Source organism: Bufo bufo, chromosome 6 (genome assembly GCF_905171765.1).
Source record: "Bufo bufo chromosome 6, aBufBuf1.1, whole genome shotgun sequence".
NCBI classification, from domain to species: domain Eukaryota; kingdom Metazoa; phylum Chordata; class Amphibia; order Anura; family Bufonidae; genus Bufo; species Bufo bufo.
This window is the reverse complement of record NC_053394.1, coordinates 363,146,222-363,164,607: the sequence shown is the minus strand read 5'-3', so window position 1 is coordinate 363,164,607 and position 18,386 is coordinate 363,146,222. Positions and strand designations below refer to the sequence as shown.

Genomic DNA, 18,386 nt, shown 5'->3' with positions numbered 1-18,386 from the left:
AAGTCTAGGACTGACTCCCTACCAAATTTTTGCTAACACGTTCTGAGTGTGGGATGTTATTTGACATCTTTTTGGAGGGGTTGAGGAAAATTCTATCCCGTAGCCATTTTTTACGATGTCTAAGGCCCAAGGATTTTGGGTTACGTCTTACCACGGAGATAGAAAATTTCTCAACCTTCCTCCTACCCTGGCGTCATTGTTTTTTGGTTTGTTTGTTCTAAAGATTAAGGAGGAACCCTCTGCCTTTTCCCCCTTTCTGATAGCTCCATCGTCCCGATTTTCTCTTCCCCCTGTAGGATCTTGATTGTGAGCTAAAGGGACGAAAAGGTCTCTTCTTGCTCTCTTCTGGGAACCCTTTTTTCTGTCACCAGCCTTCTCTAGGATTGCATCTAGAACTGGCCCAAAAACGTATTCGCCAGAAAACACAATAGAGCACAGTTTAGCTTTGGAGGTCCTGTCACCCCCCCCAAGACTTCACCCAAAGTGCCCTTCTCACCGAATTTGATAGTGCTGCATCTTTAGCAGCAGATCTGACCGATTCTGTGGAGGCATCAGCCAGAAAAGCTGTGGCAGACTTAAGAAGGGGGATGGAGTTTAGGATTTCTTCTCTGGGAGTTTTTTTTTTTTTATGTGGTTCTCTAATTCGTTAAGCCAAAAATACATGGCCCTGGCCACAGGCAGGCATCCTCAAACTGCGGCCCTCCAGCTGTTGCAAAACTACAACTCCCAGCATGCCTGAACAGCCTACAGGTATCAGCTTACAGCAGGGCATTGTGGGAGTTGTAGTTTTACAACAGCTGGAGGGCCGCAGTTTGAGGATGCCTGGTATAAGGGCTCATGCACACACCCGCTGCCGTATTTTGGGGTCCGCAAAACACAGATACTGGCCGTGTGCATACCGCATTTGGCGGAACAGAATGTCCTGCCTTTTGTAGAACTCTCCTATCCTTGTCCATAAAACGGACAAGAATAGGACATGTTCTATTATTTTGCGGGGCCACGTCACCGATGTGTGCTGTCAGCATCTTTTTCAGCCCCATTGAAATGAATGGGTCGGCATCTGCAATTTTTGGAGTAAAAAAATACTGAAATGTGAACACATTTAAATCAATGGGTACGTGTGCTGTCCGCAGAAAATGCGAACAGCACACGTCAGTGAAGAATTGAAATGTGAACAAGTCCTTATTTCTCAGGATAATAATCTTCCTAGAAGTGTCTGGCAGCGGCTTTCTCCCCTCTCACCATTCAGGATACATGCATGCCCTCACATAGATTTGTACATCTCAAATGGATCCTCAATTCAGAAGTCCCCCTGCTCCCCTCCTGTCTAGTTCTTTCACTGGTGACCGATCACCCGGGAAATACAATTCAAAAGTCTCAGAAAAAAGCTCTTAACAGCTTGTAATCTCCACACAGCAGACGCCATCCCCACCCACCCTCGTTCTCTACTGTGCATTTTACCCAGGAACTCCCGACTCAAAATATCAGACTGTCTACACCTTGAAAACAGCACGGGGGGGAATTTATCATTCTCCCTATGCCTTTGATGTTAAAAAGTTGCAAAACCCTGGATTATGCCCCATTCACATGACTGTGGGACCGCTGTACCCTAGAGCCGGCAGGATGAGCCTAAAACACTAAAAAGCCTAAAAATATGTTTATTCATTAATATTTTGTTCTTCCTCATTTTTAGAAACAAAACTGAAAACATCAAATTCTGTGCAGACCTGCTGACTAGCAACTGTGCAGTGTTAGGGCGATGTGAAAAACAAATACCAATTGCCTGTGGTTGTTTGCCAGGGTCTGCTGAAATTGTTAGAGAAAGAAGAGGGCTGTGGAGCGAATACGGGAATAGCACAATGGGGAGTATCTAAAAAGTAAGTTCAATCTTCTGCTTTAAACTGGCAATATATAGCATTTCATGCCAAGGTACTGTACATGAGTGAGGCAGAAAGGAGCCAGCTGTGAGCATTGCAGCCTAGGGTTGTTTCGATACCAAAATTTTAATTCGGTTTCGATACCATAAAAAAATACTGCGATACTCGATACCACGCGAAAAAAATAAAACACCAAAAATAGCCGTGTGCATTCCACATTTTATGGAACGACCGGCCCATAATAGAAAACTCAGATCCTATTTTTTGGGGGGACAAGGTGACTAAACAAAATGGCAAATCGCACAGTTTTTATAAAAAAAATTTCTGTTACAGCGTTCACCACATAGGACTTTTTTTTATATTTTAATAGTTTGGACTTTTCAGACATGGCGATATGTAATATGTTTATTTATTTATTGTTTATATATTTTATATGTAAAATTGGGACAGGGGGTGATTTATACTTAATATTTTGATGTTTTTTTTTTTTACTTTTTTCCCCCCCTTAGGGGGGCTAGAACCTGGGATCTTTTAATCCCTTGTCCTATAAACCCTAATAGAGGTCTATTAGGGTAAATATGACTTCACACTGTCCCTGCTGCCCTGTGCATAGTACACACACAGCAGCAGGGATGTTACCATAGCAGCCAGGGCTTCAGTAGCATCCTGGCTGCCATGGTAACGATCGGAGCCCCGCAATTACACTGCTGGGGCTCCGATCAGAGGCTGCCACTGCCACCAATGAGGAGGGGAGGGGACCCTGTGACCACTGCCACCAATGATTATAATAGTTATAAAACTGGGGGGGGGGGGGGGGGGGGGTTGGGGGCACACTGCGCCACCAATGATTTTAATACTGGGGGGGTAGAGGGGAGGGGGCGCACTGCGCCACCAATGATGATATGATTAACATTTAATACAGGAGGCAGGTGCGGCACCTGTGGGGTTAACTGCCGCTAATCTCAGCTCCCCGCCAGTACCCGCCTCCGGGATTTGTATTAAACATTTACTTTCATTGGCGGCGCAGTGCACCCTCCCCTCTCTCCTCGTGGCAGCAGCAGCACACGGGGGAGAGAGAGAGAGTGCTTCCTTCTCCACTGTGCTGCTGAGGAGAACACGGAGTGCGCTGAAAGCAGCGCGCTCATGTTCTCCGATACTAGACTGCGCAATAGCGAAGCCTAGTATCTAAAAAAAATAAAAAATCCTGGTATTGAGGTAGATACCAGGCAAAAGTATCGATTGGGTATCGAAAATTAGATACCCGAAACAACCCTACTGCAGCCCGAGAGGCTCGAGGGGTCAGAGAATTTATTAACTTCTGAAACTACACAGATTATTGAGGTTGTCCCATCAAGAACATGTATCATATAGGGTAGAAATGTCTCGTCTCCGGAGCCTGTCCTCACTGCACAGCCACAGGGTGCTCGGGACTGTGGTCTAGTGATCAGTTCCTACAGCTGGGGCCCCTGAAATCAGATGTTTATCATTTATATACAGGCACTCTGCCATATAACATAATATCAGGATTGAGTCTCTGTACTGTGACCTCACTATGTTCGTTACCTCTGTACTGTGACACGTCTATGTTTATCACCTCTGTACTGTGATGACATCACTACGTTCATTACCTCTGTACCGTTTCATGATCTACCGCTGTATATACTTTAAAGGGGTATTCCGGTTATAGAAAGTTATCAAAAGTTATCCATAGAACAGGGGAGAACTATCAGATTGGTGGGGGTTCTACTGCTGAGACCCCCACTGATCAAGAGAATGGAAGCCCCTTACCCTGTGCTGCCCCCCTTACCTGGACAGAGTTCCTAGTCAGAAAAAACATGTCAACGCGCCATTCTTTTCTATAAGAGTTCTGGAGATAGCGGAGTACAGCACTCCACTATCTCCGGAATCCCCATAGAAATGAATGGAGCAGCTGCGCGCTTTTCCAACCAGCCGCTCCGTCCATTTCAGGGGGTCTCCACAGGGTACGGGGCCTCCATTCTCTTGATCAGTGGGGATCCCAGCGGTAGTAACCCCACCGTAATGCTGATAGACTTTTAACCCTTCTGATGCCATTGTCAAACGTTCCCTATGGGAACTATAAAAAAAAAAGTGTGCAAAAAAAAATGTTTTTAAAAATACTAAAATATAAAAATTCATATCTCCCCCTTTCCCCAAAATGAAAATAAAAATACCTAAACAATACAAAAAATACACATCATGGGCATCGGCACGTGCAAAAACATAAAATATTAAACCCATACGTCAAACCTGATACACACCCCAAAATGGGATGAATGAAAAGTTAGGGCTGAAACAATTACTCGATTGAATCAAGTAATTCGACAAAAAAATCCTCGATGCAAATTTTTTGCATCGAGGATTCGTTTGTGTCATGTGACCACGGAGCGGGAGTGAAACGCTTGCTATTACTTACCGCTCCGTGGTCACCCGCAGGCCCGCACCGCACTGCACTGGATCCTGACACATCGTCAGGTCATAGTGACCGTAAGCGCATACTTTGACCTGGCGCTGTGCGGCGTCAGGACTACAGTGCAGCGCGCAGATAAGAAGAGGAAGGAGCTGTGGAGCGGAGCCCCTACAGGAAAGGTAAGTATTTTATTTCACTGGCACTGTGGACATGGCACTGAAGGGGGACAGCTGGCAATGGATGGCATGGAGGGGCTGATCTAATGGCACTGGGGGACATGGAGGGGCTGATCTAATGGCACTGGCGGACATGGAGGGGCTGATCTAATGGCACTGGGGGACATGGAGAGGCTGATCTGATGGCACTCAGGAAGTGAGGACATGGAGAGGCTGATCTGATGGCACTGGGGGAGTGGGGGACACGGAGGGGCTGATCTGGTGGCAGTGGGGGACATGGAGGGGCTGATCTGGTGGCACTGGGGAAGTGCCATGGAGGGGCTGATCTGATGGCACTGGGGGGACATGGAGGGGCTGATCTGATGGCACTGGGGAAGTGAGGACATGGAGAGGCTGATCTGATGGCACTGGGGGAGTGGGGGACATGGAGAGGCTGATCTGGTGGCAGTGGGGGACATGGAGGGGATGATCTGGTGGGAGTGGGGGACATGGAGGGGCTGATCTGATGGCACTGGGGGAGATGGAGAGGCTGATCTGGTGGCACTGGGGGATATGGAGGGGCTGATCTGGTGGCACTGGGGGGACATGGAGGGGCTGATCTGATGGCACTGGGGGACATGGAGGGGCTGATCTGATGGCACTGGGGGACATGGAGGGGCTGATCTGATGGCACTTGGGGAACGGAGCTGTTGGCACTGGGGGGAACTGATGCACTTGGGCTGATCGCACAGGGGGGAACGAAGGGTGTTGGGGACTGATAGCAGTGGGTCTGAGTTTTTATAAAGGAAAACCGTCTATTAATTCATTTTTTCTTAGAGTACTCGATTAATTAAAAATAATCGATAGAATACTCGATTACTGAAATAATCGTTTACTGCAGCCCTAGTACAGATTGCCTCGCAAAAAATGAGCACTCACACAGCTCATAACTACTAAAACGTTATAGGAGTCAGAATATGGCAACGAAAAGAAAAAAAAAAATTTCAAGGTTTTTATTACCGTATTATTTTTTGTACTAAAACACAAGAACCCCCCCATCTCCCGGGGAGGCAAGGAGTGAAAAACGAAAATCTCTCTAGGGCTAAAAGGGTTAGGGCTCATGCACACGACCGTTGTTGTTTTGCGGTCCGTTTTTCACGGATCCGTTGTTCTGTATCTGATTTTTTTTTTCTCTACATGAAATACTCTTCCGTTCCGTTATTCCAAGAACATATCCGTATGGTTTCCGTATTTGATCAGTTTTTTTGTGGATCAGAAACGGAAACAGTAACTTATTAATCACCAAACACATGAGCAATATGGGCTGGGCATAGCATTTCTACAGTATGGATCCGCAAAATACGGATGACATACGGATATGTTGTGTGCGTTCCGTGTTTTTTGCGGACCCATTGACTTGAATGGGGCCTCGGACCGTGATTTGAGGACAATAATAGGACATGCACTACTTTTTTGCGGAACGGAAATAAGGAAACGGAATGCACACGGAGAACCTTCCGTTGTTTTTGCAGACCCATTGAAGTGAATGGTTCTGCATATGGTCCGCAAAAAAAAACGGAAGCGGAAAGAAAATACATTTGTGTGCATGAGCCCTTAATCAGATGACCTGAAGGTTTCATCCATACTAGGTGGATTTTCTGCATCTTAATTTCTACCATGGATTTAGCCACATGTCCGCAGAAAAAACAGCAACAAATCCACTGCAATATCCATGTGTGTTACATGCGGATTAGGGCTCGTTAACACAAACAATTTTTGCGTTCCGTATACGGGCCGATTTTTGCGTTCCTTATATGGTGCGTATACGGAACCATTCATTTTAATTGTTCCGCAAAAAAAAACTGAATGTACTTCGTATGCATTCCGTTTCCGTTCTGTTGAAAGATGGAAGATGTACTATTATTGCCCGCAAATCACGTTCCGTGGCTCCATTCAAGTCAATGGGTCCGCAAAAAAAACGGAACACGTACGGAATGTACTCCGTATGTCTTCCGTATCCGTTCCGTTTTTTGCATAACCATCTATTGGAAATTTTATGCCCAGCCCAATTTTTTCTATGTAATTACTGTATACTGTATATGCGATACGGAACCGGAAACACTACTGAAAAAAAACCAAAAATGGATCCGGAAAAAACGGCCTGCAAAACACAGAAAAAGGTTGTGTGAATGAGCCCTTAGACTACATGCACACGAATGTATTTTGTTTCCGTGTCCGTTCCGTTTTTTTTGCGGATAGGATGCGGACCCATTAATTTCAATGGGTCCGCAAAAAATGCGGACAGCACACCGTGTGCTGTCCGCATCAGTATGTCCGTTCCGTAGCCCCACAAAAAAAATTGTGCATGTCCTATTTTTTTCTAGTTTGCAGACAAGTATAGGCATTATTACAATGGATCCGCAAAAAAAACAGATGCCATACGGACGTCATCTGTTTTTTTTTTGTGGACGCAAAACAAATACGGTCGTGTGCATGTAGACTTAGTCAGAATTAAAAGCAGGACAAACAGGCATTTTTTGTACCAATGTTTTTTTCACTCCGAGCTGTGTTTTTGAGTCAATAGCGTTTGTTAGGTTTTTTTTTTCAAAACTTAGCGTGCTGATTTATATATTTTTTGGTCTGGTGTTTTTCTCCTATAGACAATTGAAAAAACACAGGTGCCAGTGTGTGTTGCCTTTTTTAACCCCTTCAGGACCAAATAAATTTTCACCTTAAAGGGATTATCCCATGACTAAAAAATGACATCAGACATCATATAGGACATGACAACTTCTTTCTACCAAAAGACAATCCTGCTGCAGCTAAGAAGGCGTATCCATGTTCTCCCTATCACAGCTCAGGGGGCGTGTCCATGCTCTCCCTATCACAGTGCAGGGGGCGTGTCCATGCTCTCCCTATCACAGCTCAGGAGGCATGTCCATGCTCTCCCTATCACAGCTCAGGGGGCGTATCCATGCTCTCCCTATCACAGCTCAGGGGGCGTGTCCATGCACTCCCTATCACAGCTCAGGGGGCGTGTCCATGCTCTCCCTATCACAGCTCAGGAGGCAGATAAAGGATGAAACTGAGCATCTGCAGCCTTCTCAGTGAGCAGGACAAAGAAATAAGAAAAGAACAAACAGCAGGTGGCGATATACGGATAAATTTTATTGAATAACTCAGTGGATATATATATTTTTAATTACATGCAATTACAAAAGTATTAAGATCCAGGTGCTGGTTTGAAAACTGTAGAATATTTTTCGTGGGACAACCCCTTTAACCACCTCATTTTGACCTAATTAGCTCTCAGACACTAGCAATCTGCTAGTGTCTGATCTACCTAACAATGCTATTCTCAGACCTGTGTGTGGATCCGTTTCACAAAAAAACTAACTTTTATTAATATGCTAATGAGCCTCTAGGTGCTATGGGGGCGTCTTTTCAGCACCTAGAGGCTCGGTCTACTCACATTGTATGCCGCCCCGCTCGTCCGTTAAGCTCGCCCATCTCCTCTTGAATGCCATCCGTCTGTATTCGGCGCAGGCGCATCTCCTCTTGAATGCGCGTCTGTATTCGGCGCAGGCGCAGTGAATGTCTGACCGCTGCCTGCACAGACATCTCGGTCATCGGCGCAGTGGAGATGTCTGTGCAGGGAGCGGTCAGACATTCACTGCGCCTGCGCCGAATACAGACGCGCACGGCGCAGGCGCGAGAATTCGTCCACTGGCTCAGATGGAGGATGGCATTCAAGAGGAGATGGGCGGGCTTAAAGGGGTATTATCATCTTAATGATCACTGTTAAATCTGTCAATGATTTAACAGTGATCATTTTTCTAAATATATTTAATTAACTAATTCCCACCCCTTAGAAGAAAAGAAACCTATACTTACCTGACTGTTGTCTTCCGTCTCCCCTGGTTACAGCCACCGCTCTTCTCAGGAATCGCGGTGGCCGCACGTGCGCAGACGACTTCTTATCTTCTCCCGGCCGGCCGCGCGCTGTACTGAACGCGCACGCCGAGACCGCGCATGCGCTATGGTGACTTCTTCCTGGCCAGTATAGTATACTTGCCAGGAAGAAGTCACCAGGGCGCATGCGCGGTCTCGGCGTGCGCATTCAGTACAGCGCGCGGCCCAGCCGGGAGAAGACATCAATCAAGATGGAGCCCGCCCCCTGCCGAGTGCCGAAACCAGGAAGTGGACAGCGCGCCGGGAGCAGGTAAGTATTAAACGGCGTGTTGAGAATACCCCTTTAACGGACGAGCGGAGCGGCATACAATGTGAGTAGACCGAGCCTCTAGGTCAGGCATGGCCAACCTGCGGCTCTCCAGCTGTTGTAAAACTACAACTCCCACCATGCCGTGCTGTAGGCTGCTAGCTGTAGGCAGTCTGGGCATGATGGGAGTTGTAGTTTTGCAACAGCTGGAGAGCCTCAGGTTGGCCATCCCTGCTCTAGGTGCTGAAAACAAGTTTTTTGTGAACTCACCTGTAAAATCTCTTTCTCGCTTTATTCATTGGGGTACACAGGACCGTGGGTATAGCTTGCTGCTGCCACTAGAAGGCGACACTAGGCTGAAAGCTTTTAGCTCCTCCCCTGCAGGCTATACCCCCTCCAGCCTGGAGAGAGCATATCAGTTTGTGCTTCAGCAGTAGGAGAAACAGTACCGAAACAAAACACAACCAGTAAGGACCACTGCCCAACAAAAAAAACGAACTGGATACCAGCCCCAACCAGCAACTCGGACCCACTGGTCTCATAACAATAAGAAAAAATGGGTGGGTGCTGTGTCCCCCAATGAATAAAGCGAGAAAGAGATTTTACAGGCGAGTTCACAAAAATCTCGTTTTCTCGCTCATATCATTGGGGGACACAGGACCGTGGGACGTCCGAAAGCAGTCCCCGGGGCGGGAAACAACCACTGGCCCAGAAAAAACCAACTCCCTCATGTAAGACACTACACTGCGGCCTGTAAAACTCTGCGGCCGAGAGCAGCATCCACCGAGGCGAAAGAATGCACCCGGTAAAATTTCGTGAAGGTGTGTAAATAGGACCAAGTCGCTGCTTTACACAATTGAGACGCCGAAGCGTGGTGAAGGTGAGCCCAAGAAGCCCCGACCGCCCTGGTAGAGTGAGCCGTGATGAGGAACCTTGCTCTTGAAGCGGTAGGCCTCGGCAATGGCCGATCTAATCCACCGAGCAATAGTCACCTTGGAGGCTGCCAAACCTTTACGAGGACCTTCCGAGATTACGAACAGGGAGTCCGTGCGTCTAAAGGGGGCCACTACTGCCAGGTAGATCCGCAAGGCCCGTACCACATCCAGACGGTGGAGAGCCACCTCCCTAGGATGAGAAGGCTCAGGGCAAAAAGAGGGCAGAACAATGTCCTCATTAACATGAAACGCCGACACCACCTTCGGAAGGAAGGACGGCACTGTCCGGAGTACTACCTTATCTTGATGGAACACCAAGAAGGGTTCTTTGCACGAGAGAGCCGCCAGTTCCGACACTCGCCGGATGGAGGTAATTGCAACCAGAAACGCGACCTTCCATGAAAGCATGCGGAGGGAGACTGTTCGCAGAGGTTCAAATGGCTCGGACTGGAGCGCTACCAGCACCAGATTCAGGTCCCAGGAATGCAACGGTGGCCGATAAGGGGCTGCGGTGTGAGCCACTCCCTGTATGAAGGTCTTGACCGGACCCAATACCGCCAGTGTACGCTGGAAAAAAATGGAAAGAGCAGAAACCTGACCATTCAGCGAACTCAGAGCTAGTCCCAGCTCTAAACCCGCCTGAAGAAAAGCCAGCACCGTAGGGAGGGAAAACTTCCTGGGAGGAAGATCTCACGTGCGAATGACCGCATCAGAGAAACCTCTTTGCTTCAACAGGAAGGTTTCTATAGCCACGCCGTTAAACGCAGCGTATTTAAACCCTGGTGGAAGACTGGGCCCTGTGAGAGCAGGTCGGGCCTGAGTGGAAGGGGCCATGGCACGTCTCCCAGAAGAAGAATGAGCTCTGAGTACCAGGCTCGACGAGGCCAGTCTGGGGCGATCAGAATGCCCTCCATCCTGATTCTGCGTAGGATCCGAGGCAGGAGCGGTAACGGAGGGAACACGTACAGAAACGCAAAGTTGTCCCACGGTGCCACGAGGGTGTCCACGTCGTACGCCATCGGATCTCTTGCGCGAGACAGAAAGCACGGGAGTTTGTGATTTAGCCTGGACGCCATCAGATCCACTTCCGGGCGTCCCCACCGGAGACAAAGGTCCTCGAACACCTCCGGATGGAGAGACCACTCCCCCGAGTCCACAGTCGTTCGGCTGAGGAAGTCCGCTGTCCAATTGTCCACACCCGGGATGAATATTGCCGAGATCACCGGGACGTGGGCTTCCGCCCACTGCAGAATCCTTGCGGCCTCGTTCATCACCGTCCCGCTGCGAGTCCCCCCTTGGTGGTCGATATAGGCAACCGCTGTGGCGTTGTTCGACTGTATCCTGACCGGATGGCCCTGCAAGTAGGGGGTCCAATGGCAGAGGGAGAGGTAGATGGCCCGGAGCTCCAGTATATTGATAGGTAGTTTGGACTCCGACGGAGACCAAACGCCTTGGGCTGTCCGGGTACCGAAGACCCCTCCCCAGCCGCGGAGGCTGGCGTCGGTCGTGACCACCGTCCATGACACTGGGAGGAAGGACTTCCCCGAGGACAGGTGGTCCGGTACCATCCACCAGCCAAGAGCCGCGCACACAGGCTGAGACAGTGAGATCCTGAGGTCCAGAGAATCCCGGGACTTGTCCCAGGAGGACAAAATGAGCCGCTGAAAATCCTGGTGTGGAATTGGGCGAATGGGATCGCCTCAAAGGAGGCCACCATCAGGCCCAGTACTCGCATGCAGCTGCGAATCGACACCCTGCGGCGCTGAATGAGCAGACGCACCGTCTTCTGAATGTCCGATCTCTTGTCCAGTGGTAGACGCACCACGGCAGCCTCGGAGTCCAGTGTCATGCCCAAGAATCTGATCTGAGTGGTGGGAGACAGGCATGACTTCCTCAGGTTGATTATCCACCCGAAGCGAGTGAGGGTGCTCATCGTGATCCGAAGACTTTCTTCGCATTGAGACGCTGTAGGTGCCTTGATCAAGATGTCGTCTAGATACGGGAGAAGAGTAATGCCTCTGGATCGCAGAATCCCCAGAAGGGTGGCAAAAACCTTTGTAAATACTCGAGGAGCCGTCGCCAGACCGAACGGCAGAGCGACAAACTGGTAGTGGGCTGACTGGATGGCAAATCGAAGGAATCGTTGGTGGGCTGTGGCGATGGGGATGTGGAGATATGCATCCTGGATGTCTAAGGAGACCATGTGCTCCCATTTCACCAGTGAAGCAACCACGGAACGGAGGGACTCCATTCTGAACCTTTGAACCCGCAGATAATGGTTCAACAGTTTGAGGTCCAGCACTGGCCTCACATCGCCCTCCTTCTTGGGGACCACAGGAATAAAAACCTGTAAACCGCTCCTCCAAGGGAACAGGGGAAATCACCCCCCGTGAGAGAAGTGACTGGACTGCGTGCAAAAGAGCCGCGGCCCGGACGGGATCCCTGGAGGGCTGGGAGAGGAAGAAGCGGTTGGGGGGAAGAGACCTAAACTCTATTTTGTAGCCCGAGGAGACAACCTCGAGCGCCCATGCGTCAGGAATATGGGCGTGCCAAATCTCCTGAAACCGGAGGAGACGCCCCCCCACCTGTGAGGGTGGGGACAAACCTTCATGCTGAAGGCTGCTTACCTGGGGCTGTGCGAGGCTGCTGAGCCCGCGGACGCCAGGCCTGCTGGGGCTTAAAGGATGGTCCTTTCCGCCGATCCTGATTGGGCGGCCCCGCCGCTGAGGTGGGTGCTGAACGGGTGCCCGAAAAACGGCGGACTGGTAGCGAGAAGATGAAGTTCTGGACTGAAAAGGCCGCTTTGCCCTGGGCTGTGGCAGATGGGTGCTTTTTCCACTCGTAGCCTCTGAAATAATCTCATCTAGTTTGGACCCAAATAGCCGAGACCCAGAGAACGGAAGCCTCAAAAGGGAGCGCTTAGATGAAGAATCAGCTTTCCAGGCCTTGAGCCACAACTCCCGGCGGATCAAAGTGGCGAGAGCCGAGGAACGGGCGACCATCGTCCCAGCATCCAGAGCCGCTTCACAGAAATATTACCCTGCCTGAGAAATTTGGAGCGCTGACGATTGAAGCTCCGCGGGAGGGAGGTCGGACGCTATGTCCTGGTTCAAAGAGAGGGACCACTCCGAAACTGCTTTGGCTTCCCAGGCAGAGGCGAATATCGGCTGCAATGCCGAACCGCTCGCCGTAAAGATCGACTTAGAGAGTGACTCTATGCGACGGTCCACTGGATCCTGGAGGGAAGAGCAATCCGCCACCGGAATGTTAGTGAATTTTGCCAAGCGAGCAACCGGTGGGTCCACCTTCGGTGGGGAGGACCATTTGTCCACGGACTCACGTGGAAAAGGGTAGAGTAGGTCTAGGCGTTTCGGAATAACGAAACGCAAAGCTGGCTGGTCCCAAGCCTTCGTGACAACGACAGAAAAATCGTCGTGTAATGGGAACGTCTTGGGGGTCTGTTTCGCACGCAGAAACGACACCCCTTGTTGGCTAGTGGAGGGAAGGTCCTCCTGAACCTGGAAGGTGTCCCTTATTGCCGATATCAGGCTATCCACCATGGATGCAATCTGAGAAGAATGCTCCAGATCCATCTCTGCATCCGAATCCCCAAGCTCTCCCTCTGACAGTGCGTCGCCTAAAAGGGAGGACGCCTGTGAATGGGAGCCAGGAGCAGGGGGGGATGCTGAGGCGTCAGAGGAGGAACGGGTGCCTTCTCTGGGACGCTTACTAGGAAGTCTGCCTCTGGTTTGTGCGCTATGCGACTGTGCGGATTGCACCGGTGGTGATTTCTCTACCAAACGACCCAGTAATGAAAGGGTGGAATGGGAGATTTTTGAGAGGTCTTCCACTGCCCGTGACAGGGACCTTGCCCAGTCTGGTTTTCCCTGGACAGGCCGATCCAGGGCTTCTGTGGGCTGTTGTGCCCTAGGGGGATGGCTCTGTGCAGGTTTCTGACATGCAGAGCACAGTGATAGTGACTGACAACGAGGGAATTTTTCCGAGCACAAGGAGCAGGCATAATAAGTGGTCCTACAGGGTGCCGAGGGGGGTGGGGGGGGGGGGGGGGTGTCAGTGGCCGGGTCAGACATGGTCAAATCTCCTGCTGGATGGGGGTATCAATCGCCTACCAGTATGGAGGTCCCAGGTCCTGTGTCCTACCACGCAGCGCCGAGGGAAGAAGCAGGAAGTTGAACTAGGGCGGGAGGATAAGTCACGCCCCCCCTTCCAGCCCGGGAACGGCAGCCTAATGCTGAAGTGGGGAGGCCACGCCTCCCGCTCTGTGAATGGCTCGGGGTGAGCACATGACGGCCAGAATGCCCTAATGCTCCCCATGTCCCGGTCCTGACCGCAGCGGTACTGGAACCGCAGCGGTTAAAAAGTGATGCCTGGCGCCCTAAGTATGTGCCGTTCCCCCCCGGCGCTTAAAGGGTTTCTATCACTTAGTTTGACATATTTAGGTGTCAGACACTAGCGATCCGCTAGTGTCTGCTCTAACAAACCATCCTAATATGATAGGTTTTGGGGCAGCCGTTTTGCTAAAATAACAACTTATATCTATATGCTAATGAGCCTCTAGGTGCTATGGGGGCGTCATTAGCACCTAGAGGCTCCGTCTACCTTCATGAACTGTCGCCGCCCAGCGCGTCCCTCCAGCCCGCCCATCTCCTGCTGAATGCGATCCTCTCCGTGCGCGTCTCTGTTCTGCGCATGCGCAGTGAATGTCTGACCGCTTCCCTACTCAGACATCTCCACTGCGCCTGCGCCGATGACATCATAGTGCTCTGAGGAACAGGCGCAGTGGAGATGTCTGAGCAGGGAAGCGGTCAGACATTCACTGCGCATGCGCAGAACAGAGACGCGCACGTGGAGGATCGCATTCAGCAGGAGATGGGCGGGCTGGAGGGACGCGCTGGGCGGCCACATTTTATGAAGGTAGACGGAGCCTCTAGGTGCTAATGACGCCCCCATAGCACCTAGAGGCTCATTAGCATATAGATATAAGTTGTTATTTTAGCAAAACGGCTGCCCAAAACCTATCATATTAGGATGGTTTGTTAGAGCAGACACTAGCGGATCGCTAGTGTCTGACACCTAAATATGTGATACTAAGTAATAGAAACCCTTTAAGCGCGCCCTTGGGCTATGCTGCCGCCTCTAAATAAATTAACCCGATATGCGCGCAGTCCGGGCCGTGCGGCGAGGGAGGAGGGAGGGCAGGCTGGCGGGCCGGGGGGGGGGGGGAGCGGATGATGGGGGTGGAAGATGGAGGCGGCTCTCCTTCAGCCAGGGGGATGAAGCAGGTATACTTACCTGCCTTCATCTGTGTTCTTCACCCTATGATGCATCACCAGCAGGGCCACCCTATGACCGCTGGCACCAGGCGACAGGGGTCCGGGCAGAGAAGGGCTGAAGAGAGGGTGGCCCTTTTGCTGGGGGGAAGCAGGGGAGCGAGGCTGCCCTGGTCCACTTTAGCTTCTTGGGGGAGGCAAGGCGGTGAATTAGATACACCGGCCAGCCTCCCGGCGATACAGGGACGCAGGCGACCCTGTGCCCCCTTCCAGTAGTCTGTGAATAAAAATAAAAGAATAATAAAATCAAAGAAAAATAGAAACGCCACCCTGCAAAGCAGGGAGGTCTGCCTCCTACGACACTAAGCTAAAAATTGATATGCTCTCTCCAGGCTGGAGGGGGTATAGCCTGCAGGGGAGGAGCTAACAGCTTTCAGCCTAGTGTCGCCTCCTAGTGGCAGCAGCAAGCTATACCCACGGTCCTGTGTCCCCCAATGATATGAGCGAGAAAAGAGCACCTAGAGGCTCATTAGCATATTAATAAAAGTTTGCTTTTTAGTGAAACGGATCCAAAGCTTTTGCTTTTTAGTGAAACGGATCCAAACACAGGTCTGAGAATAGCATTGTTAGGTAGATCAGACACTAGCAGATCGCTAGTGTCTGAGAGCTAATTAGGTCAAAATGAGGTGGTAGAAACCCTTTAACGACTCAGCCCTATTACACCTTAAAGGGAACCTGTCACCAGGATTTTGTGCATAGAACTGGGGACATGGGCTGCTAGATGGCTAGGACTGGGTATTGCAGATGTGCTAGCGGCCATCTAGCAGCCCATGTCCCCAGCTCTATGCACAAAATCCTGGTGACAGGTTCCCTTTAAGGACTTGGCCATTATCACTTTAAGTGCTGATAACTTTAAAACGCTTTGACTTACCCAGGCTGTTCTGAGATTGTTTTTTCGTCACATATTGTACTACATGACACTGCTAAAATTGGGTCAAAAAAATTCATTTTTATTTTTAAAAAAATACAAAATTTACCAAAAATTTGTAAAAAATTGCAAATTTCCAAGTTTCAATTTCTCTACTTCTATAATACATAGTAATACCTCCAAAAATAGTTATTACTTTACATTCCCCATATGTCTACTTCATGTTTGGATCATTTTGAGAATGATATTTTATTTTTTGGGGATGTTACAAGGCTTAGAAGTTTAGAAGCAAATCTTGAAATTTTTCCAATTTTTAGGGACCAGTTCAGGTCTGAAGTCACTTTGCGAGGCTTACATAATAGAAACCACCTAAAAATGACCCCATTCTAGAAACTACACCCCTCAAGGTATTCAAAACTGATTTTACAAACGTCGTTAACCCTTTAGGTGTTCCACAAGAATTAATGGAAAATAGAGATACAATTTCAAAATTTCACTTTTTTGGCAGTATTTCCATTTGAATAATTTTTTCGTTACAAAGCAAGGGTTAACAGCCAAAAAAAACCTCAATATTTATGGCCCTGATTCTGTAGTTTACAGAAACACCCCATATGTGGTCGTAAACCGCTGTACGGGCACACGGCAGGGCGCAGAAGGAAAGGAATGCCATACGGTTTTTGGAAGGCAGATTTTGCTGGACTGGTTTTTTTGACACCATGTCCCATTTGAAGCCCCCCTGATGCACCCCTAGAGTAGAGACTCCAAAAAAGTGGCCCCATTTTAGAAACTACGGGATAGGGTGGCAGTTTTGTTGGTACTAGTTTAGGGTACATATGATTTTTGGTTGCTCTATATTACACTTTTTGTGAGGCAAGATAACAAGAAATAGCTGTTTTGGCACCGTTTTTATTAGATCATGTGATATTTTTATAGACCAGGTTGTCACGGATGCGGCGATACCTAATATGTATCCCTTTTTTTATTTATGTAAGTTTTACACAATGATTTCTTTTTTGAAGCAAAAAAAATCATGTTTTAGTGTTTCCATATTCTGAGAGCCATAATTTTTTCAGTTTTTGGGCGATTACCTTGGGTAGGGTATGATTTTTGCGGGATGAGATGACGGTTTTATTGGCACTAATATTGGGTGCGTGTGACTTTTTGATCACTTGCTATTACACTTTTTGTGATGTAAGGTGACGAAAAATTGTATATTTAGCAGTTTATATTTTTTACGGTGTTCATCTGAGGGGTTAGGTCATGTGATATTTTTATAGAGCCGGTCGATACGGACGCGGCGATACCTAATATGTATACTTTCTTTTATTTATGTAAGTTTTACACAATAATATAATTTTGAAACAAAAAAAAAATATCATGTTTTAGTGTCTCCATATTCTGAGAGCCATAGTTTTTTCAGTTTTTGGGCGATTATCTTAGGTAGGGTCTCATTTTTTGCGGGATGAGACGACGGTTTGAATGGTACTATTTTGGTGTACATACGACTGTTTTGATCACTTTTATTACCTTTTTTGGGAAGTAACATGGTAAAATTTTGGCGTACATACGACTTTTTTGATCACTTTTATTACCTTTTTTGGGAAGTAACGTGGGCAAAATTTCTATTTCGTCATAGTTTTTATTTTTTTTTATGGCGTTCACCGTGCGGGGAAAGTAACATGACCTTTTTATAGATCAGGTCATTACGGACGCGGTAATATCAAACATGGGTAGTGCATTTTATTTTTAATCAGTGATAAATGTGTATTTTTTTTACTTTTTTTTGGACCCAGACCCACTTGGTTCTTGAAGATCCAGTGGGTCTGATGTCTGTATAATACAATACAGTATATAGTGTACTGTACTGTATTTTCACTTTACACTTAGTCTGATCAGACTTTACCTGTGAAGGCGTCCGGTTGCCATGGTAACCATCACTCGCTGCCACAACAGAGCAGTGGGTGATGGGGAGGGAGCCCCTCCCTCTGTGATCCCGTCAAGAATCGGGGGCTGAAACGACACAGTAGCCCCCCTACGGACCGCGGCATGGAAGTGGTTAAACGGCTGACATCTGTGCCAGCACAGATGTCAGCCGTTTCAAGCAGAGTGTCAGCAATGTGCTGACACTCTGCTAACCGCTCGGCCATCCTGGAAATGAGAGGGGGCGGGCGGATAATCACGCCCGCCTGCAACTAATAATGAGGGCTGCAGGGGGGGGGGTTAAAAATTACAGGATATGTCATTTTAAAGTTTCTGATCCCCGCGGTCCGAAACTTCCGAAAGTGCTGCAAACCGCAGGTCTGAATTGACCTGCAGTTTGCAGCGATCGCCGATACGGGGGGTCACAGGACCCCCCTCCACATTGTCACAGAGTGCCTGCTGAATGATTTCAGCAGGCACTCTGTTCCGATCACCGCGCGCCGGTGATCGTAAATACACATGACGTACCGGTACGTCATGTGTCCCCAACAGGTTAAGGACTAAGCCTAAGAGCTCATGCACACAAACATTTTTTTGTCTGCTTCCAATCGGCGTTTTTTTTACGGGTCGGAT

At 48.9% G+C, this 18,386-nt stretch overlaps 1 protein-coding gene across 1 annotated transcript in view; it reads left to right on the top strand.

Annotated features, from left to right (window-relative positions):
• Positions 1–1,746: 1,746 nt before the first annotated feature.
• CYTH1 (cytohesin 1) overlaps positions 1,747–18,386 on the top strand; it is a 68,469-nt gene continuing 51,829 nt past the window's right edge. The window contains exon 1 of the mRNA XM_040436054.1: positions 1,747–1,877. Coding sequence (XP_040291988.1) covers position 1,877 — 1 coding nt within the window. The 5' untranslated portion in view covers positions 1,747–1,876. The remainder of the gene's footprint in view (positions 1,878–18,386) is intronic.